This window comes from Cervus canadensis, chromosome 13 (genome assembly GCF_019320065.1).
Source record: "Cervus canadensis isolate Bull #8, Minnesota chromosome 13, ASM1932006v1, whole genome shotgun sequence".
In the NCBI taxonomy this organism is placed as follows: Eukaryota; Metazoa; Chordata; class Mammalia; order Artiodactyla; family Cervidae; genus Cervus; species Cervus canadensis.
The window spans coordinates 59,688,154-59,711,910 of NC_057398.1; the positions used below are offsets into that span (position 1 = coordinate 59,688,154).

Sequence of the window (23,757 nt, forward strand, 5' to 3'; positions counted from 1 at the left end):
GGTCCTTGCCCACTTCTTCTTTACAGAGACGACACCAGGCGGCTCTCTGTAAACCTCCTGACTCTGGTCCCATCACATACTCAGCTTCAATTTCAAGATCTGCTTTGCTGTGTCTAATAGTAACTGATGAGAGCACGCAGCTATGCTTGTGTAGGCTCAACTAAGAACTGTACTTATCGATGATCTATTAGCATTTCTACCTGAATGTGAAATCTGTTATGGTACCTTGTGCTGATCTAAAAATCAAGTTGGCGTCAATATAATTCAACCTGAACAACCTGTAAATAAAACATAGTCCAGGTGGAATAAGTCAGCGAGTAGGAACTTAATTATGTCACACGTGAATAGTAGTTTATTTCCAGTGCACAGATATCATGTAAATTAATCAAAAGGTGGTTTGCTTAATAAATATTTAACTGTGGACCAAGTTTGATTTAATATATCTATGAAAAAATACTCTTAATAGCTCTGGGTTGTATTTACAGTTTACACATAAAGGTGAGCCCATTTAAGAAAACAGGATATTCTGAATAATCAATGTCATCAGAATCAATGTAACACATTTTGCAAAACATGAGTCCCAACCAGCAGAGATACATATTCAGCAGATAACCGCAGGTGGCTCTGATATGTAAGGCTGGATGAGAAAGCCAGGAAAAGACCACAGGCTGCAGAGACAGACGTGGGTTCCTGAGGTGGCTCAGTAGCTAAGGAGCCTTGAGGTGAAGCTATTGATCCTCAGAGGGCCTCGGTAATCTCATCTTGAAAGAGGATAACAATACTTATCCAGTTGACATGAAAATACTTACTTTATAATTACTGGGAAAACTTGACACCGTGAGAATTATAATTCTGGTTTTCATCTGTCACACAAAGTATATACATAGATTCATTTTTTTTCCTCCGCATCTGTGTGTTTTGCAGTTTTTTTTTCTTGTAGCTGATTTCTAATCTCATAGCATTGAGGCTGGGAAAGATACTTGATTACAATTTCAATTTTCTTCAATTTACCAAGGCTTGATTTGTGATCCAAGATGTGATCTATCGTGGAGAATGTTCTGTGTGCACTTGAGAAGAAAGTGTATTCTCCTGCTTTTGGATGGAATGTCCTACAAATATCAATTAAGCCCATCTAAGCTACTGTGTCATTTAAGGCCTGTTTTCTTACTAATTTTCTGTCTGGATGGACAATCTGCCCATTTAGGTAAGTGGGGTGTTCACGTCCCCCCAGTATTATTGTGTTACTGTCCATTTCTCCTTTTATGTCTGTTAATATTTGCTCTGTATTTTGAAGTTTGCCTTTACCAGTGAGCTTTCCCATTGGTAATTTTGTTTCTGGTGTATTGGGCTTTTCCACTTCCTTTGACTTTTGCTGTAAAGCTGGTTTGATGGTACTCAATTCTTAGCTTTGCTTGTGTATAAGGCTTTCTATTTCTCTGTCAAATCTGAACAAGAGCCTTCCTTGCTAGGTATTCTTGGTTGTAGGTTTCTCCCTTTCATCACTTTAAATATGTCATGCCTCCTGGCTTGCAGTTTCTGCTGAAAAATCAGCTGACAGGGGATTCCCATGTGTGTTATTTGTTGCTCTTCCCTTGTTGCTTTTAATGTTTTCTTTTTGTCTTTTTTTGGTCAATCTGACTACTGTGTCTCGGCATGTTCCACCTTGGGCTTACCCTGTATGGGACTCTGTGCCAACTATTTCCTTTTGCATGTTTCAGCTAGTACCACTTCAAATATTTTCTCAGGCCCTCTCTCCCTCTTTTCCTTCTGTGACCCCCCTATAATGCAAATATTGGTGCATTTAATGTTATCCTAGGGGTCTCTTCCATTCTTTCTCTCATTTATTCTGCTATTGATTCCTTCTAGTGTATTTTTCTCTTCAGTTATGGTTCATCTGCTTGCTCTTTAGATCTTCTGGCTCTTCGTTTAAATTTTTGTGTGTCTTTATTCTTTCTTTAGGTTCTTGGATCCCCTTTACGGTGATTACTCTGCACTCTTTCACAGATAGGTTGGCTATCTCCACTTAAGTGTTCTGTGGGGGTTTTATCTTGTTCCTTTGTCTGGGACATATTCCTTTGCTGTCTCATTGTTTACATTTCTGTTTGTTTGTTGTGTAGTTGCTTAGTTATGCTTCTCCATCTTAGAGAAGGGGCCCTTGTAAGGGGATGTCCTTTGGGTCCCAGCAGAGGGTCAGGGACCAGTCGGTCCCAGCGTAGATTCTGATCTGTGTTATAAACTCAGTTCTGCAAAACTATACTTCCTCACTTCTGGCGTTTGCTCCTGGTGGGTGAGGCTGGTCTCAGGGCTCTGTGCAGGTTTTCTGGGGGGAAGGGGCCAGCGCCTCCTCACTGCTGTGTGCAGCAGGGTCTTGGCCCTGTGGTGGGCCAGCCTCTCCCAAGGGATGTGTCCAGAGGCGGCTGTGAGTCACGAAGTCTGGGCAGCCTGTCTGCCGGTGGACAGGGCCACTTCCCACCCCGCTGGTTGTCTGGCCTGAGGCGTTCAGCATTGCAGCTTACAGGCTGTTGGGTGGGGTCCCAGTGCCAAGGACTCAAAATGTTTGACTCCACCCAGAGTTCGCATAGGTCCCCACTGGATCGGCCACCAGCTTTTATGATGCCAGCGAGCCACAGCCACGTCCACCTCCCAAGGAGAAAGACCGGAAGTAGGTCTGGCCCAGGTTCGTGTGGCGTCTCAGCTTTCACCCTGAGCACCTGTGTGTGGCCTCCAAGGGTGGAGTCTGTTTCCCCCATCCTGGGGGGGCTCCTGAATTTAAGCCCCACTGGCCTGCCAAGCCCAATGCTCTGGAGGCTCCTCCTCCCAAAGACTGACCCCTGGGCTGGGGAGCCTGGCATGGGGCTCAGCTTCCACTCCTGTGGGAGAAGTTCTGTGATTTAATTATTCTCCAGTCTGTGGGTTGTCCAGCTGAGTGGCATGGGATCTGATTACACCACGAGTGCATCTGTCCTTTCACCTCTTGATTTCGTCTTCACGTCTCCGGATGTAGACTTTTCTTCGGTGTGCTGTTGAGAGGAGAGTGAGCTCAAGTCCTACTCCACCACCTTGGCTGAAAGTCTCTGTTCATGGTTCTGGAGGCTGTGAGCCTGGCATCACAGTGCCACCAAGGTTGGTTTCTGGTGAACGCTCTCCTGTAGATGGCTGTCTTCTCTCGAGGACTCACGTGACCTTTTTTCGGAAATCTTATTATTCCTTACAACAACGGACAGTGTCCACGTTCTCCTAAGAAGTGAGAGAAGTTCTCACAGTGAAGGTGAGGAGGTTGCAATATATGCAGGTGGTTCTGGAGGTTTTTCCCCTTTTTGGTCTCAAAAACCCTAATAAGGTAACTATCCCTGCTATGCCTAAGATTTTTTTCATTATAATCTGCTCAAGTTTACAAAGTTAAATGCCAGAATAGACTCAAATTTCTGCTGTACCGTCAAGGTTCAAGCTCTTTTTACGGGAAAGAAAAACAATCTGACTGTAATGCAAACATTTGTAGAATAACTATAGTGAGTTGCCACTGCAATTTTTTTTTTCAGAATTACACTAAAATCCCATAAAAAGGCCTTTTACTCTTGGAAAAGGCTGGGTAAATATTTAATTTTTAGTTTTCTTACTTGCCCACCCAACTTTTTACATGAGTATAATAATGAGAAAAAGGTTTAAGAGATAAATACAGTCCTTGGTAATACTGAAATTATGCTTTGTATAACCTTTTCCCTGACAATACAAGTTAGTCTTCATACATATAAGATCCTCCCTCTTCCCTTTATTATGCGAGGAAGCAAAGACATGAACAAAACCTAAGTACACTTTAAACAGGATTACTATTTCTTAAATAACTGAAAACACCTAGTCTTAATCATTTTTATTTGCCTTACTTGACAAATACAAGAGAATGTCTATGAAACCACTGGCAATGTAATATAAACTTTAAAGAATTTATTTTGACTTGACCCACTTATATTTCTCAGAATGGGAATATACACATTATTCATCAATAAATGCTTAATGCTTTAAATTTACAATTACCTTACTTGCAGAAATAATTTGAAAATCATTCCAATTAAATCAAAGTACAAAAGATTTTTGTTCTTATATTTAAAATAAAATTTCTATAGCAGCCAAAACCTTTAACCAAAAATTCAGAAGTGCAGTCTCTTAAGTTTAACAAAATGGCCACATTCTAATTTAATTATCTTCATTATTAACACAAGAAAAAAATATGGTGGCTCCTCAAACAAGGCAAACTAGTAACTGGTAGTTTTCCTTTCTGGGCACTCAAAACTGTCTTTATTTCATCTGTTCAAACAGTTGCTCCAACTTTAAAAAAAGTTTAAATGGACTTTTGACATTTAATATTGGTGATGCTTGCTAAGACTTAAGAACTCCAACAGTGAGAATCAGAAAATGACCACAATTAAAATTATCCTAAAGAACTTAGTACTACACAGAGCAATCTGGTATTCAATAGTGTTTTTGAGTTACATATTTTTTCACAAACATAGCACCTCATGAAATACCTGGTAAACCACTCTGCAGTCACAGTAAGGGTTGGGAGATTAAGCTCCAAAGAGAATCATGGAACCCGTTTAACATAACATTGCAAGACGAAGCTCAGGCAAAATCAGCATGAGGAGTGCAGTCTGTTGATTCCCGCACTCTGAGGGGATGGTCATCTATACCGGGCACCATCTTATTGAGACACGGTATTAATACTATGCTTCCAAAATCCAGAGTAGATAAACATGGAAATGGACTTCTTTACAAATGATCTATTAAATGTGCCTGTAAAACTAAAAAAATTTTCCAAGAGGTCTGATGAGATATGGTTACTTTATCTCCTTAACCCAGGTAATTCTGTCAAAAAGATACTAAATGAAGTCCAAATTTGTAAAGTTTTGGTGTAATAGCTAATTGAAATCCAGTAGAGTTTAACTCTCTTCTGAATAACAAAACTACTCACTCTGTTGAGTGTCACAAGCTGTACTCCTGACCTGAAGAATCACTTTTTTTGTGCCGAGGAGAGGGAGCAGTCTTTGTAGGAGACGGGGATGCGGTACCGGGTGAGTCAGTCCCCCCATCAGACGTACTTGGTGAAGACGCCAGGTGAGGGACTTTCTTTCTTCCAAGGAAGCCTCCTCCTTCAAACCCTCCTTTCTTCCGTGACTCCACTTTATTTTCATTTTCATCTTCTGATGACCTTTTCTTGGATTCCAGAAAACCTTCAGCTAGTCTATGAACTTCCACTACACTATCTGATTCTCTCAAGCTTTTAACTTCTGTTCCGGGAGACTTCCTCTCAGACACATTACATTCCCCTGCTGCCCTCTTAACTTCGGCTTGTATTGGACCCAAGTTACCATTTTCAGGGACAGCTCTTTCTATGTTTCTGTTCAAGTTCACAGTCTGGAAGTCCCTATAACTGTGAAAGCTCTCAGTCCTCCTTGCTCTTGCTAACAAAGGACTTTCTCTGTAAGGCCTAATAGAACCATAAGTAGCTGCTTCGTGGATGGTTTCATGGTGCTGGAGCTGAAGACTGAAATACAAAAGTCACATGTCTTCTTGGGAATTTTCAGGGGCACATCTAATTAATTAAACTACCAGTTAAAATGTAAATATACATAAAGAATATTACAATATTTATATATAAAAATGTATCTTAGCATGCTATATAAAAATATCTTAAGCACTCTATATACTGTGTGTATAAAATTAACGATGCAAATAATGCCATACATATATTCTCAATGAAGCTAGATTCCTGAATAGCTGAAAAAAGCTAGGGAAAAAAAACCTTTAAAATCAATGTGGAACTAACATAGTTTCAGAATTTGGCCCTTAGTTCACATTTTGGAATTTTTCAAAAATATGGTTAACTAAGAACATACATGTCATTGTATTAAAAGTACTTAACGTTTAAGATTAGAGGCGTAATCATTTTGGTTACAATGTCCCTGAGACAATAGGAACAAAAGTTCCACATAGCCTCTAAGGGGACATGTGATTTTTCTAATTTCCTTTGAATGAATTCTTGATCACTTTAACAGACATCTAAATTGGCAGCAATTCACAAATAAGTTAAAGGGCAAAAAATGTTTCTCTATGAAAGGAAACATGCATGTAGATGAGAAATTTAGTAAAAAATTTTTTTAAAAATTGAATAGTGACAAAGTATGAATTTAAAATGTACTTTGAAAAATTTGGCTTTAAAAGATTATGTGATTACAATATTTCAGCCAATTTTCCAAAAAGCGATCAATTCAGTGCATGAACCTACCTAGAATTTGATTCGCGAAGACGGCTATGCTGAACCACAGAAGTTGCTGGACTGATGTTAGGAGTAGCGCAGCGAGACGTGCTCAGGTCACACTGATCCAGTAATTTGAGTAGTTCTTCTTCAGTTGGACCACCTACGTCTTAGGAGAACATACATCACTGTAATCATTTGCATCAAAAGCCTACCCTGTGACGAACACTGTTCCTTAAGGAACCTACCCTTATCCTCACTTTTGTTGACCATATCCATGGCAGTGGTCAGATCCCACATCTGAATGCTGCCGTTTGTGTGGCCTGTGAACAAGTACCGCCTTGGCCTCGAGCCCATCCTGCTGGAACCCTCACATTCTCTGACTGTAAATGAGGATATTGTAGTGCAGTCAACAGCTTGGATTTCGCAGATTCTGCAAAACATATTGTGCAGTTGTTAACTATGGAGAACAAATCACATTTTATAATTCAGACTTTTGAAATTAATTGCCTCTTTGCCAAGTTATTTTATAATTCAGACTTTTGAAATTAATTGCCTCTTTGCCAAGTTATAATCAAATATTCCACGTATATAAAACAGATTTAAAGGGATCAAAGAAAGTCAGTAAAATTTAAGCCTTGTTTCTTTGAACCTAGAGAAAAGGGTCTTATAAAACAACGTATTAAGTAACTGAAATAAGACAAATAAATCAATTTTAAAAGAAAATTTAAAAGAGCCTTGATGGGAATTAAGCACTTATTCAAAAAGAAGTTACTAAACTAAAAAGGCATAAAGAAACAAAGCAAGCAGGCATGATACTAGAAAAAAAATCTTGAAATCATTTAACATTTCTGTGAAAATTTTAAAAATCTAAAACCAGAAATGTACAGCTGTATGGAGATGTCTAAACAGTATCCTCCAATAGACTAATATTGTTAGTTATTAAATTGCTTTGAAGTTATTGATTTTTTTCATAAAAGATAAACAGTAATCCACATTTGACAAATAAGAAGACCAAGAAATAATGTCAGTAAGTGATGTGCCAAAGTCATAGAAAGGTTAACAAAATTGTACTTGATTGAAACATTTATCCCAGCCCACTTTAAAAAAGGAAAAAAAGATTAAGAACAATTAACGCCAGGCAAATGCAAGGTCAAAAAATGAAGAGGAAACACAATTCTTATTAATGAGAGAGACACAGGCACAGAATATGAAGCTTAGTTGAGCTTCCCAGCAAGCAGGGAGTGGGAGGGTGAGGGGGAGAGTTGATTCCTGCGGTGCCCACACAGAGTGACAGAAGCTATCCCAGTCTCATTCCCAACCTCAAGGGAAAAGCTTGTCACATTTTACAACTGAGTTACAACATTTTACAACTGAGTGAAGTTTGTATAATTACTTTTGCAGGTATTATTCATCAGGTTAAAGAATGTGCCTTTATTAAGTGCTAGGATTCTTTTTTTTTAATCAAATGGTTGCTAAACTGTCAAATGTTTTTTCTGTGTTTACCAAGATGATCATTTTTCAATTTTTGTTAATGTGGTGAATTATTTTTCAATATTACATGTGAACTGACAAAATAGTTTTTAAAATCTTGAGTCCTGTTTAGAACAACTACAGTCGGCTCTCCATGATATGGAACCCACACAGACAGACGGCTGAGTGGACCGTATCATTTTATATATGGGACCTGAGTATGGTGGGATTTTGGTATCTGCCTGCAGGGGGAGGTTCTGGACACAGAGGGCCCACTGTCAATAAACATGCAGTCAGTGAAATCAGCGCACACCTTCACACCATGCACAAAAATAAACTCAAATGGCTTAAAGACTTAATGTAAAATACACGACACCCTAAAACTAGAGGAGAACACAGGCCGAACATTCTGACAAATTGTACAAACAACTAATAAAATGTTTTTTGATGTCAGTTGCCCAAGACAACAGAAATAAAAGCAAACAAACTGGATCTAATTAAACTTACAAGCCTTTGTACAGCAAAAGAAACCATAAACAAAACAGAAACAAAGCCTACGACTGAGAGAAAATATTTGCAAGTGATTTGACCCACAAGGGCTTAATTTCCAGAATATACAAACAGCTCATAAAACTCAAAAAAACCAAACCAGTCAAAAAGCAGGAATACATAAATAGACATTTCTCCAAAGACATACAGATGGCCAACAGGCACATGGAAAGATGCTCATTATTGCTGCTTATTAGAGAAATGCAAATCAAAACTACAATGAGGTACCAGCTCACACAGGTAAGAATTGCCATCATTAAAAATATCTACAAATAACAAAATACTGGAGAGGGTGTGGAGAAACGAGAACCTTCATGCACTGTTGGCAGGAATGCAAACTGGTAAAGCCAGCATGGGGAACAGTATAGAGGTTCCCTAAACTACAACAAGAGTTGCCATAGGATCCAGCAATCCCACTCCTGGGCATATATATCCAGATGAAACTATAATTCAAAAAGATACATGCATCCCTACGTCCACAGCCACACTGTTTACAATACTCAAGACATGGAAATAACCTAAATATCCAGCGACAGATGGATGGATAAAGAAAATACTGTAGTTATACACAATGAACTATTACTCAGCCTTAAAAAGAAATAATGTCTTTTGCAGCAACAGGGATAGACCTAGAGATTATCATACTAAGAGAAGTCAGAAAAACAAATACCACATGATATCGCTTTTATGTAGAAATCTAAAATATGACACAAATGAACTTCCTTATGAAACAGAAACACACTCGCAGACAGAGAACAGACCTGTGGTTGCCAAGGGAGAGGATGGATGGATGGTTAGTTTGAGCTTAGTAGATGCAAACTGTTTACCAGTCGCTCAGTGGTGTCTGACTCTTTGCGACCCCATGGACTATAGTCCACCAGGCTCCTCTGTCCATGAGATTTTCTAGGCAAGAATACTGGAGGGGGTTGCCATTAACTACAGGGAACTATATACAAAATCCTGACAAACCATAGTGGTAAAGAATATGAAAAAGTTGTGTATGTATGTAGAAAAAACAATCACTTTGCTATAGAATAGAAATAATTACAGCAGTGTAAATCAATCGTATTTCAAAAAAATAAAATTTTTTAAAAGTACAGAAAGCCTAAATGTGTAAAAATAAACATATGATTTGGCTCTTTTAATTTTTCCTATAGGATAGAGTCCTTAGAATTACTTCCTCCTTTAAAAGATTTTACAAAGATTTTCCCTGCTCACTTTTACCACTGTCAACTTACTTCCCCTTTTGTAAGACAAACATTGACTTCTGAAAACAGAATCTTTTCAGTAAAGCATTACCTTTTCCCAGTAGATGACAGTCTTACAAACAGTTTATTAGTGATGGGAACAACTTTCTGGATAAACACCTGTTGATCATCTCGCTCTCCAAAAGGTCCTTGATCAGAAAATAGAAAACACTGATATAAGTGTAAGTTGATGTTTTTTGCAATTTTTTAGATTTCTAATGCCTGGAACAAAAGTACTCAATAAATATGTCAATGCCACACCTTTCAGTTACACAATGTTATGTGTCAATTATATCTCAATAAAGTTGGGGGAAAAAATTTGTCATCAAAACTGTAAACTTTCAGTGCCTCTCATCACAGTGGGAAGTGGGTTCTCAGGGCAACTGTTAAAACTGACAATACTTAGCGGTTCTCGCCCTAAAAATACTAAGACGGTGGTGGTACAATTCTCATAAGCAGCTTACACTTTTTAAAGAGAACTATTTTGAAATCTTTACTGTGGGTACATATTCAGTTAATAGTTTCATGCCTAAACAATTCTAGTGTACTCCTTATATTCCACCAATGCTATACGTTCTGCCTGTACAAGGTGATCTAGAAGGCACATTAATTAACGAACAGGTCCTATACAACTATTAAAAGTATGGTGGGTATAATACACATACATTACAGATTGTTTCAAATGGATCTCTGAGGAAAAGAATCTACTTCCATGAAGATTCTGTGTGTGTATATGTGATGTGTTATGGTGTATGGAGAAACTGATTTAACCTTACATACCTTTTGCTAAAATCAGCACCTTTCAGTAGAGACATGCTATACTATTTCCTGACGGATGCCATCAAAACCATTCTCAGAATCTAAGAACATCAGCCCCTTTCCAGCTTCAAAGTTATTTTCAGGTTAACTATTAGCAACAATGGAAAAAAAGCATTTCAAGTTTCAAGTGTGTATAGCCATCATGGCTTCTAATTATAAACAAAAGTGGTATTTGGAGATGGTATCACTTAGGAAATGCTAGTAAAGATGAAAAATCTGCTCTCAACTTTTTAACAATTAAAAATAATTTCATAATACAGATCTTCCTGAGCTTATGATGGGGTTATGACTTCCAATATTGAAAATACCATTTAGTACTAAATGCATTTTTGACTTAACACACAGCTTAGCCTAGCCTACATTTAATGTACTCACAACACTTACATTAGCCTACAGCTGGGCAAAGTCTTCTAACACAAAGCCTACTTTATGATAAAGTGCTGAATACCTCATATAATTTACTGAATACTGGAAGCAAGAAGGAGAACGGCTGTGTGCATACAGACTGATTCTAAGCCTATCACTTGTTTACCCTCGTGGTCATGGGGCTGCCTGGGAACTTACCAGGCCTGCTGCTGCTGCCCAGCATCACGAGGGAATACGGTACCACACATCCCTAGCCCCGGAAAAGAACAAACTTCAAAGTACTGGTTCTACTGAATGACTATCACACTTTTGTACCATCATAAAGTCAAAAAATATCATCTGTATCATTTTTTGACTTTAGAGAACTTAATCAGAAAAACACACTAAGCTTCTGTTTTAAATAAGCTTAAAAGTGAACATGAAGAATTTATATTTAGAACTCTCTTTTTAGGTTCCTACTACCGGTAATACACTTCTTCAGCACTGCCTTCATTGTACTTGAGAATGCCCACCTATGTCATTCCCAGAGGAGTAGCTTCCGTGGCTTTCTGTCTCCTCCAGAGACAGGATCTTGAACGATGCTAAAGGAGTAGAACCCGGCTGAGTAGAGATCATTCCTCTGAACCGTGTCACTGTCCACGTTCGGACATGATTATTGTCTGCACAAACTAGCAGAGAAAGAGAACACACACGAGTTTTAAAACACAGATTGTAAGACCATCAACAAAATCACCTTTATAAACACACTTTAACTTTTTTCACTATGATCTACAGTAAGTAGATCATAGCACATTTTGAGTGACAAACAACTTACTTACCTTAAAATCATACTTAATCAGTACCTAACCAACAAAAATGAGATAACTGAATATGGTTTACCTTGCTGCAAATATAAGGTATATACATTAATCTACGGATCCTTATAAAAGTAGCCTATAGGGTATAGATTTAGAAAAGGTTAAAAAAAATGTGAGAGAGATGTGGAATATTTTCTGCTCTGTTGCTAAACTACACTGTAGACAAGTTGCCTGCTTTATTTTTTCCAACCATATAAATGGTTTCTGTTACTTATGTTACTCAGATATTAAATAATTAAGACCAGGAGTTACCGAAAATTTACTGGCACAAATGACATTTGTCCAAAAACTTGTTGCTCATTCAGTTACATCACGGAAAATTAAGATTTCAATACTAAAGTTGAGAATTATTTTTATATAAGTCTGTATATAAGAAACATATTCCGATTAGCTGAATTTATTTTTCTGTAGTAATAATATTAAGCAGTTATATACTGAGATATCTCCAAATAAGTAATCTGTTTCTGTTGGTTTTGTCTGAATAGATACCCTATTAAAATACATAATTCTATCATTAATGCAAGAACTGTACTTTTGTTGCATGCTTTAATAAAAAAATTTACTAACTTGTCTTTTATTATGAACTCATCAGTATACACTATGAAATTATCCAAAATTTCTTTTATATACACATTTCCTCCTGGATAAGTGGCACAGTTGCACATTTTAAACAGAAATTTAGAAATCTAATTTTAGCAAACAGCAGTAAGAATAAAAAGCCTACATATCACTTATACAGCAAAATTCTCAATTCTTGGAATGCTAGTTTTCTGGTGAAAAAGAAGACATTTAGTTCTAGGCTATTTAATCGGGTTCATGGGAAATACTTTCCTGATTTCATTATTAAACTTAAGAGGATTCAGAAAAATAACTGAAATACTTAGCTGACTAAAAAATGCAGTTGTGAAATTTGTTAGTATGAATCATCATCTAACATTTGTTTACAACACTGAAACTGACACTAAGGGAAACAGAACGTCATTACATATCTGTTCACATCCACCAGATGGCAGAGTAACAGCTGAGTATATATAAAATACCCCAGGTGTTTGGCTAAACTGGGTATTTTTCTTGACAAATTTAAATTTCAAACCTATACAAATATTTGTTAAAATACAAACTTAACCAAGTAACTCTTAGACAACACATCCAACACTAACATTACCATCAAAACAGCATTAACTGCTCTTTTTAGTGTGTTGCTGTCATTTAAATACCAAAACGGTCTAGCAAAGAAAAAGTCTATTTTTCTCACAGGATCATATTGCGTCGTTTCATTCATTTATTCACAAGAACTGAGCTAAGTGCTGAGGACAGGGTGGAGAACAAAAGTTTCTGCTGCTATCGAAAGCTGACTGGACAGAGGTCTGGCTGGTTTAGACGGAGTGGCCAAGGAGGCCTCAAGCAGAGGAGCTTGCAATGGGACTTGAACGTCAAGGAGAGGCAGCCAAACAAGTATCTAGGAAAACACATTTCAAACAAACAGAACAAGGTCAAAGGTTCTAAGGCATTTTTAAGAAACAGAAGAGCCAATGAGCTAGGGTTTCACTCGCAATAAGAAAAGTGACAAGGGGGGCTGAGAGAAGAGACCTGAAAGCTAAGCAGGATCCAGAACAGGAAGCGCCATGTTAATTAATTTATTCTACATACAATAGGAAGCCATCGGCAAGTCAGATCTGGTTGCACGTCTAACGATATTTCTGCCTTCGGTGTGGAACATGACACAGAGAGCCAAGACAGAACCTGGAAAACTGAGAGGTTCAGCACCCCAGGGCAGAAACACTGACTCGCTACCAGGCTGGCAGCCATGGACACACAGTGAAGTACTCAGACATGTGATGGATGCTGAAGCAAAGAAACGGGGCTTACCAATGGGTTCCATGTAGTGAGGCGGGAGGTGACAGAAGGGGAGGAATCAAGCCTGATTCCTAGATTTTCAGCTTGGGTATAAATGCCCAGTGATACTGTGTAATAAGATGGCTTTTGAGAGAGAAATCAAAAGTACCATTTTATTCACTGGGTTAATTTAGAGATGGCTCTTAAACCTACAACCAAATCCTAAGGACAAGCACTGTATATACAAGTCTGGAACTCTGTGGATGGTCACAGGTGGAAGGAAAGTCTGGAAGTCACCGGCATATAGATGATAACATTCAAATCACCAGGGAAAGAAAGAACAGACAAAGAAGAATGGAGGATCTAGAAAAAGATCTAAGGCAAACTAACAGTAATTGGGCAAAAGAGGAAGAACCACCAATACAGAGTAAGAGATTTCTCAGTGAGGCAGATGTTAGATGAGTACTGCTTTATGAAAGATTAAAAAAAGAGATTGTTTCGGGAAGGCATCATTACATCCGAAACAGTGAGACATTCAATAAAAGCACAGTCATCCATCCATCTGCCCTTCTACCCATTCATCCATATATGGACAAGGTATTTCAGCTCCATTTGATGTTTAATTACTGAAAGATGCATCACCTTTTTATATTAGGTAGTCTTCATATAAACAAAGTTGATATATGAAAATGATGTTTATAAAAATTTAAATTAGGCAGGAACTGATCTACAAAAGATTTAACGCAAAATTGTTTTATAAATGCAAATGCTAATGATATACCTGACAATTCAATTTTTTAAGGTCTTTCAGAAATTATCTATCATATACAATAATTTCACAGTGGAATTTTACTTTTTGATCATTTTACGTTGTGTCATCCTAATTTTGCTTTAAAATCTGTAACTAATTTTTTAAAATATCAAATTGGTATCTAAAATTTTTAAAAATCTATGACTATACAGAATAGAAATTCCTTCAATCATGTCTGACTCTTTGTGACCCCATGGACTATACAGTCCATGGAACTCTCCAGACCAGAATACTGGAATGGGGAGCCTTTCCCTTCTCCAGGGGATCTCCCCAACCCAGGGACTGAACCCAAGTCTCCCACATTACAGGCAGACTCTTTACCAACAAAGCCACCAGGGAAGCCCTCTATGACTATGAAAAACAATAAACCCACAAATGTTATCTTCTTCACACGTCTTTATACATTTTCTAATTTTTAACATTAGTAGTTGATGTTAGACTACCAACATTCCACTGCCTTTAGCATTAAACCTTAAGACAATACAACCAAATTTATATTAAATTCATAATTTCTCTAATAAAAAATTCTTCTCAACAAGATTGAGAAATTTTCTGAAGCAAAACATGCCATAAGAACAAACTATTAAAATAGAGAGTAAATAAAAGATGCAATGCCTTCTAAATTTATGTATACTACAGCCAGACAAGATCAAAGAAAATCATATTTTCACAGTATTTGTTATTAAACTTTTCTACCATTTTTTTTGGTATGCCTATACATACAACACTGCTTTTGTATTCTTTTAATCTGTAGGAGTCTAGAAAATTATACCCAAGGCAAGGTTTCATGGAGGCAGCCCGCCTTACCAGTACCAATAAAATCACTTCACCTGATACCAGATGCTTCTCTGACAGCATGATCTTTGTGACGGGGCTTCGGTGAACAGTGAAGGTCTGGAAAAGCTGCGGGCCTGACCCGACCGTCTCTGGGTGCTGCACGATGACGCGCACCGCCCCAGAGCTCGTACCATAGGCAATCTCGATCCAGTTACCACTGACACCTGCACAGAATCAAAAGTGGAGCGGTGAAATAACAGGAGACGATCAACAGGAAGCTGCCCTTGCAAGTGCTCCCTGTGACAGAAGAGGCAGAGCTGGGTTCAGCACTTGTATCGGCCCAAATCCAGCTCAGCACAGAAATCTCAAGACTTCTCTGACCGTCTTAAGTGCCTTAGTTCCTTTATAAACCGATTCCTAACACTCACTCCACTGTACTATGGATTAGATTCTATCACAGCAACTGTAACCCCTGTTCTCTATCTACCACTACTCTTTATTGATGAGACTGAATCATAATCACTTTTAATCTAAAACACCTTACAGAGTGCCTTGCCTGAGACATAGCAGGTACTCATTAACTGCTTAAAGAATAAATCTGATATGCTAAGAACACCACTGATACAACACAGCATTCCAAAAGTAATGCTCCATATGACTTCCAGCTTAGAATGACCATCTGTTTTACTTCCGCTACAATATTAAATCTTCTCTTTGTGTAATCAAGTACTGTAATTACTTGTACATATACAAGTAATATGCTCTTAAACAGTTTCAAAGCTGTTAACTAGGGAACAAATATACCCATTACACTGCTGACATCACACTTACCTATGTTGTCTCTTTTAATTATGTACAAGTATCTCATCATGTTAGGTTCATCTATGGATTTTTTTCTCAAACAGGTGCCCAGATTACATCACATATTTAAAGACAGAATGGAGTTCAGGGATCGACAGCCTTTCAAAGCTTCACAGAGAACCTCTTAACTTTAATAGCTGTTGTTTCTGATCAACCCAAAAATATTTGAATCAAGGGAGAAAGGGCGGCCTAGGGAAAACACTTCTCAAAATTTAAGGCGACTACACCCTCATGTCTTAAAAGAAGATATTGCCACCACAAATTTTTTTCTCCCTTTTAAATTAAATTGCAGGGGTGGGGCGGGGGGGCGGGGAGCATACTTCATTCTAGAGCAAGGGTCAGCAAACTTTCTGTCAAAGGCTAAACAGCAAATAGTGTAAAATTTGCATGCCAAACTGTCTCTGTGACAACCACTCACCTCTGACACAGCTGCACAAAAGCAGCCAAAGACAATACATAAAACTATCAATGAAAAGAACATGGTTTGCTGACTTCATTTCTGAAGCAATGCAGTTTAAATTCTACCATAATTTCAATCAAAACTGTCTGTGTACACCAGAATATTTTTCTTTCATACAGAAGATAATGATTTCTTACAATCAATTCAATAATATGATTCTACACACGTAATACATTCAACCTATTACTATTACTGGCCACATGTAAGTATTTCCTAGAATTCCTTTCATTACAGATAAATTTTCAGTTCCCCATTTATGTTTATCCTTCACTCTAGAATACAAAAAATCTTAATAATTTACAGAACTAGTTTGTTAATTTCACTGCAATGGCCTCTGAAAGAGAAGTTATGGGTACTGATGTTCTCCGAAACTTAAATTTGAAGTTTCCCAGAGAAATATGCTTATTTTCCAAGAGATTAATAGTCTAAAAGCTTCTGTTGTTGTTGTTAAAAAGATAAAGCTCTTAATTTCAAAATGAAATCAGTGATCATAGGAAGGTAAATGTGAAGGTAAGTTTTAAAAATAATTCTAGTTATTATCATAAGAATTAACAATACAATTCAGAAGAAGAAAAGTTCTAATCTTCCACCCCAGAGTATGTTTATTGGTTATGTTTGACCTCAGTCTAAAACCAAACATCAACTTCAGACTAAAAGAAATGAAATCCTATCACTGCAGTTTACCAAAACAAAGGACCAGATTAGTATTAGAATAAACCAATGAATAAACATACATAAAACAACATCAATAGCTTATAATAATTTTGCTATGCACTAACTTGTTTTGGGTGTGAGGTAAACACTCAGAGCAGTAATAGCATCATTTGAGGAATCATGATAAAGTTCAGTTACAAGAAGATCATTATCCTTCATTCGCAAAGGGAACTTCTGCATATCTAAAAAGTAAAAATAGTATGAAAAAAAATAGTAAATCTAAAACTTAAAAAATTCATATTTTATTTTCATTTAAAAAAGTCATACTAAACAGAGCCATCCTAAGTGTCTGACCACTTACCTATGTAATATATTGATCCATTGTTACATCCCAGCAGAAGGAAGGAGCCGGCAGTGTCGTAGCTAGTTATAGGAACAACGTCTTGAACCTGATGTAGTGAGAATACTGTTAGATGTCAGATGTTAATTATGATCTATATTTTCTGCTCAATTTCCTCAAACTTTTTTATTCTTGCAATAAAGAAGATACTTAATTAGAGCTTAGAACATGGACTTTCTTTATACACACACACACACACACACACACATCCATGGGGAACTCTGAAGAACCATCAATAGAGTCCCCATTAAAGCTTCTTTTTAAAAAAAAAAACAAAACTTATTTCCAACAGCAGCACTTTCCTTTCAGAATTTAGCTGGCTTATCTCCATTTTCTGCACATGAGCATGAGGTCAGAGCACATACTAGGACTAGAAAACTAAGTCTGACCCAGGCCCCTTTCTCCTTTCTCTCTCTCAAATAAGAGATGAAATGACCTGCCCAGAATTAGAATCAGAAAACAGATCAGCCAACTTCCAGACAGTACTTGCTCCCTTGATACACTGTCATTTCTTCGAAGAGGCAGCATTCTCTATCTCCCCCTGAAGACTTCTCCTCTTTTTTCTAGGAAATGGCCAACCAAGTTCTCAGATGCTTTTGCTTTTTCAAGCACTAGAATTAAAAAATCAGTTTTCCAAGCAAATCAGGCTAGTTACAAATTAATGAATGCTTATGTTTGTGCTAAGAGAAAAGCAAAGGGCATGATCTTTACTATAAAACAAAATGAAAACCAGAAAGTCTTACTGAGTACTGGCAGTAAGATCAAACTCAACTGCCCTTATGTACAGCCAGACCAGGCATGCATGTGTAACTTTATACACTCAACTTTCACATTATACACTTTTTAGGTACTAGATATCATCCAGGTGAAGAGGTACTGGAATGGATAAGGGGTATGAAATACTACTTCTGCTCCGTAGGAGCTTAGAAACTCATGGGCAAGAAAGAAAAAAAAGACAATTACAATGTGACAGGCACTAAAATAGGATGTGCAATACAACCATGGAGGAAGAAAGGATTCCTGTTCCAACTCCAGTCCAGGGAGAAGGACAAAGATCAAGGAAAAGTTCAAAAAGGAAGTAACGCTTGAAAACAAAACAAATAAATAACTAGGAGTTAGGCAGAGAAAGGAAAAAGGCACATGACTGAAGAACAGCAAGTACAGCACAGAATCTACCAATTCTAACTAAAAACCAAACTTAAAAACAACTAAATCTTGGAAATAATGACTCCTATAAGCTGTTCATGTTCACAACCCTAATTTCTGTGCATATTCTCTGGTGTCATGCTTGGTTATAAGTCACACTAGCAATATCTCTGCAGAGATTTGATGGCCACCCTCAACCCCAGGTCAGGTTTCTGTTTTAGAGCCAACAGGTTCAGAGGAAGGTAGTCACTGAGAACTCTTCCGTGATGGGTCAAGAGGTCTGAAGAAAGGAGGGGAGGCTGCTTCACTGATGTACCTTCTTCTATCAACTGTATCTTTTTAGTTCAGGTACTCCAGAAAGTGCTTCAGTTCGACCCCAGAGTCTTCACAGTCAGAGGATGGGGTAGGTAAGGCCATGAGATTCCTCTCTCTCAACCATTTTTCAATGAAAGGATGGCAGCAGCCTGGAGCTTTCCCAGGCACATCCCAGACAGACACGTGACCTCCTATTCTCTGGGAGGGCGGGCTCCAGGATTAGAGCCTTCCTAATCCTGGAGCAGTGACGGATTTCTTCTTCTTGGGCTCTAAAATCACTGCTGATGCTGACTGCAGCCATGAAATTAGAGACAACTGCTTCTTGACAGGAAAGCTATGACTAACCTAAACAGTGTGTTAAAAAGACATGACTTTGCTGACAAAGGTTCATATAGTCAAGGCTATGGTCTTTCTAGTAGTCATGTACAGATGTGAGAGCTGGACAATAAAGAAAGCTGAGCACCAAAGAATAGATGCTTTTGAACTGTGGTGTTAGAAAAGACTCTTGAGAGTCCTTTGGAAAGCAAAGAGATCAAACCAATCAATCTTAAAGGAAATCAACCCTGAATATCCTTTGGAAGGACTGATGCTAAAACTGAAGCTCCAATAACTTTGGCCACCTGATGGGAACAGTTGATTCACTGGAAAAGACCCTGATGCTGAGAAAGACTGAGGGCAGGAGAAGAGGACAACAGAAGATGAGATGGTTGGATGGCATGACTGATTCAAATGACATGAACCCGGGCAAACTCCAGGAGACAATGAGGGACAGGGAAGCCTGGCGTGCTACAGTCCCTGGGGTTGCAAAACATCAGCGGTGACTTGGCGATTAAACACCACCACCACCAGCTCTTTCCCGGCACCCCGACCACATTCTGCTCTTCTCCTCATGTCCACCTCTTAGCACAAGGAGAAGAGAAAAAGCAGAGGACACGTGAAGTTAGGTTACAGAGGAGGTGGTACCAAGATCTTCTCTCCAAGCGTAAGCAAGGAGGCAGTCAAAACCTGAGAAATCACACTGATCGGTACATGTGGTTCCGTCATGGTGGTCACAAACCTAAGGTAGAAGGGAGTTTTCTCTCCTAAGGTAGTTCAGAGATTATCATTAATGTCTATGCAAAAATTTAAATGATTTACATTTTGAAAATAATCAGTCTATCTTCTCAAGCAATACCAGGCCCGTTAAATCTTGTAACCACAATCTCTACCTGGATAATCATTTTTTTAACAAAATGTTTTAACTTTCATCCACTACTTTTTAAACACTTATTTAGATTCACCAACGTATCGAGAAATGCCTTTGCTAGTAATGTTCGCAGTATTCCACTCCTTCCTCTTCTAAGTAAAATAACCTTATCAAAGGGCATTTCTTCAGCAGTCCTTCCACTGAGGGTTATAAGTGACAAAGTCTTTCTGTATTATATGAAAACATCTCTCATTCATGTTTGAATGACAGTTTTGCTGAATGTAAAGTTCTCGGTTGAAACTTATTTCCTCAACTAACTCGAGAATAGCCTACTGTCTTCTGGCTTCTACTGGTGCTCACGAAGAGTCTGTTTTACATCTGACTATAGTGTATCTGGGAGCTTCCCTGCTGGCTCACACAGAAAAGAATCGCCTGCAAGGCAGGAGACACAGGTTCAATTCCTGGACTGGGAAGATCCCCTGAAGGAGGAAATGGTAGCCGACTACTACAGTATTCTTGCCTGGAGAATTCCATCAGCAGAGGAGCCTAGCGGGTCACAGTCCAAGGGGTCGCAAAGAGACACAACTGAGCAATTCTCTGTCTAATACACACAACACACACACAATGCACCTGTCAGTACTCTATGGACACCTTTTGACACTTTTTATCTTCTATTACATCACAATGTGTATATTGATTCACAATGTGTGAATTCGATTTTATTCAGCCTTAATGTATTTCTTTAATCAACATAATCATGTTTCTCTTTAATTCTCCAAAACTGTGAGCAATTATCTCTTCTAAATCCCCTCATCTCCACTATTCCTTTCTGAAAGTGATTGGCTCATTTCTTCTTTTCATATTTTCTACTCACTTTCTGCTTCACTGTGAATGATTCTCTCAGATGCATCCAGCAATCCACTGTCTTTTTATTTGTCTTTCCGTTTAACACCTTAAGTTCAGCAGTCCCTAACCTTTCTGGCATCAGGGACCAGTTTTGTGGAAGACAATTTTTCCACAGACTGGGGCTGGTGGAAGGGATGGAGAGGGTTGGCTCTGGGATGATTCAAGCAATTTGCATGTTACTCCTAATCCAAAGGCACCACAGATCTGACAGGAGGTACAGGTCTGCAGCCCGGACGCGGGGGACCCCTGCACTGAGTAAGTTTTGTTTTGAATTTTCAATGGCTTTCAAATTTCCACTGTTTTATTTTGCTTCTTTTCTGACTGTTCCTATTCATTATAGTTTAGTCCTTCTTTCTCGTTAAGTAACTTTAGGAATTTACTCAATAGTAGCTCATTGTTCAATTATGTTCAGCTCTAGGGAACATCTGTACTCCTGCCTACATTTGATGACCTTCCCTCATTTGCTCTCATGGGTAGTTTACCAATTTAGGAAGGTTATGGGCTCACTTTCAATAGGAAATATTTCTTTCCTGAAGTCCTGTGTGCCATATCTTGTTTGGTTTAATGTCCACCTCTAGAAATGTACATGACCCTAGACCAGTTCTATACATTTCTCAAACTGGAGTTCCCCAAGCACAAAGACCCTTGTGCTTTCAATTCATGCATTTGTACTCCCAGTATGACTGCGGCCTCAATATCTCATTGATGGTTTTCTCCTGCACTGCCTTTCCCAATCCAAGATATGGAACACATATCAAGTTTTTCTATTCCAAAATTATTAAGCAAAATTTTCCCAGTCTTCTTCTCAGGGACTTAGGCAGATTATCAAAGCTTCAGCTTTTTGCAGGAGGCTGGATTTACACTGTCCCCTGAAGCCATGCCTCTTTCTTGTTTCTGGTGGAATCCCAGAATCCAGAGCCTTGACTTTGACATGTGGTATGCAAGTATGTATAAAGAAACAAATAGCTAATATAATTCAATATCTGATATTAATACAATATATGCTATTTAATATTTTTACCCAATATTTCTGTACGTCAGTAATGGCGGGGCCAGTGTCAGCTGATTTAGCGTTGTACTGTAAATCCCGATGGCTCAGCAAGTAAAGAATCTGCCTACAAGGCAGGAGACGCAGGTTCAATCCTGGGTCGGGAAAGTCCCCTGAAGGAGGAAACGGCAACCCACTCCAGTATTCTTGCCTGGAAAATCCCAAGGACAAAGGAGCCTGGTGGACTACAGTCCACAGAGTCACAAAGAGCCTACACGACCGAGCACACACACGCACTGAAAACCTAAGCAAGCACATGTGACACGGTGGTGGTCAGCATACAGCAGACGTCCAGGTGTCACGTCTCCTCGCCAGCGACTCGGCTGACTCAGCTGTGCTGCTGCAAATCCCAAGTCAGAAAAACAACCTTGGGATAGTGTTCAAGACACAATAGACACCCAAATGCCAGTCCTCTCACCAATGAATTCTGGCCCTAAGATTCCAATTCCCACCTTATCCGTACCTTGCAGGGCTCACAAACCTGTTACAAATACAAAAAACAAGACAGCCAATCCCACCAAACCGTACCTGCAACATCAGTGCTGCAAGTGCATCAGACCACAACAGAAGAGAAGAGAAATGAAACAAGCCTCCCGCATTCTGGTCCAGCACAGCCCTCAGACCACAGAAATTCACTTTCATTCTCCGTTCCCAGAGCCTGAATTTCCTCCTCAAGCTCGCCCTCCACTGTTCAGTTAGGTTATGACTCAGAAGGTGACTGGCTGATGATCCCAGTCTTCCAGAATGAACAGTTTTCTGATCCTTTAGGAATGAGAATATACGATGACTTTCCAGGACTGACTTCCAAAACTGTCTTTCAATATGAGAATGAAACCTATACTATGTTTCCAATATACATCTACACTTAAACTTGAATGACTGGGGAAATAAGTCCTAAAACTGCTATTCTGCCATGTAACTCAGCCTAGCCTACCTATTGGAAACACTCCTTATTACTAATCTTCTTAAATCTAAAGAGGAATTAACAAAGAGAAAACTGAACTGTTTCTTCTAAAAGTTAATTTCCCTTTTTCTTACTCCCATCAGATACAATGAGTACATGACACTTTCATTAACACTTTACTGAAGCTGTCCTAGCCCACACGTGTGTTTTGTGTGTTCAGTCGCTCAGTCGTGCCCGCCTCTTTGCAACCCCATAGACTGTAGCCTGCCAGGCTCCTCTGTCCATGGAATTCTCCAGGCAAGAATACTGGAGTGGGGTACCATTTCCTCCTCCAGGGGGTCTTCCTGACCCAGGGACCTCAAGTCTCTTATGTCTCCTGCGCTGGCAGGCCGTCTGAGCCACCAGGCAAGAGCTACAGTGAGAAACTGCTACCCCTAAATACCACCATGGCTTTCAGGCTTAAAAACTCTTGCTCTCAGGCTTGCTCATCTGACTCAAATATTTCAGATCAATCTTGCTTATACAACTGGAGTCAGGAACTACACCAGTTGTCCTGTGTACTTCTGTGTTACTCCCGGGCAGAACTGTGGCTTCAGGCCACATCAGAATCTGCTCATCCGTGCCATAGCAGTCACAGGAGTCAGCCCCAGGTCACAACTGTCTGTTGAGATTTTCAGATCAGACACTGAGATTTCATGACAGACTAGCTCGGTCCTGCACACCAAAAAAAGAAATAAATAAATCATCTATCTAGGTTATAAGTTACAAGGCTTGTTTGCTGCATGAATGTTCAACTTACCCCAGGTCTTCCTGAAATGTGATAACAAACCTACTTTGTCAGCTATGGTTTTCAACTCATGCATGTACCAAACAAGAAGCAACAGGCTATACC

General features: G+C 38.8%; 1 protein-coding gene across 2 annotated transcripts in view; it reads right to left on the reverse strand.

Moving 5' to 3' along the window:
* Window positions 1-3,567: 3,567 nt before the first annotated feature.
* The window catches only part of KCTD3 (potassium channel tetramerization domain containing 3), a 62,650-nt gene continuing 42,460 nt past the window's right edge, over window positions 3,568-23,757 (reverse strand). For both annotated transcript variants that reach the window (XM_043484772.1, XM_043484773.1), the window contains exons 11-18: window positions 17,322-17,409; window positions 17,086-17,202; window positions 15,039-15,209; window positions 11,217-11,372; window positions 9,572-9,668; window positions 6,499-6,683; window positions 6,281-6,419; window positions 3,568-5,539 (exon numbers count right to left, since the gene is read on the reverse strand). In XM_043484772.1, the coding sequence (XP_043340707.1) occupies window positions 4,978-5,539; window positions 6,281-6,419; window positions 6,499-6,683; window positions 9,572-9,668; window positions 11,217-11,372; window positions 15,039-15,209; window positions 17,086-17,202; window positions 17,322-17,409 (1,515 nt within the window). In that variant the 3' untranslated portion in view covers window positions 3,568-4,977. The remainder of the gene's footprint in view (window positions 5,540-6,280; window positions 6,420-6,498; window positions 6,684-9,571; window positions 9,669-11,216; window positions 11,373-15,038; window positions 15,210-17,085; window positions 17,203-17,321; window positions 17,410-23,757) is intronic.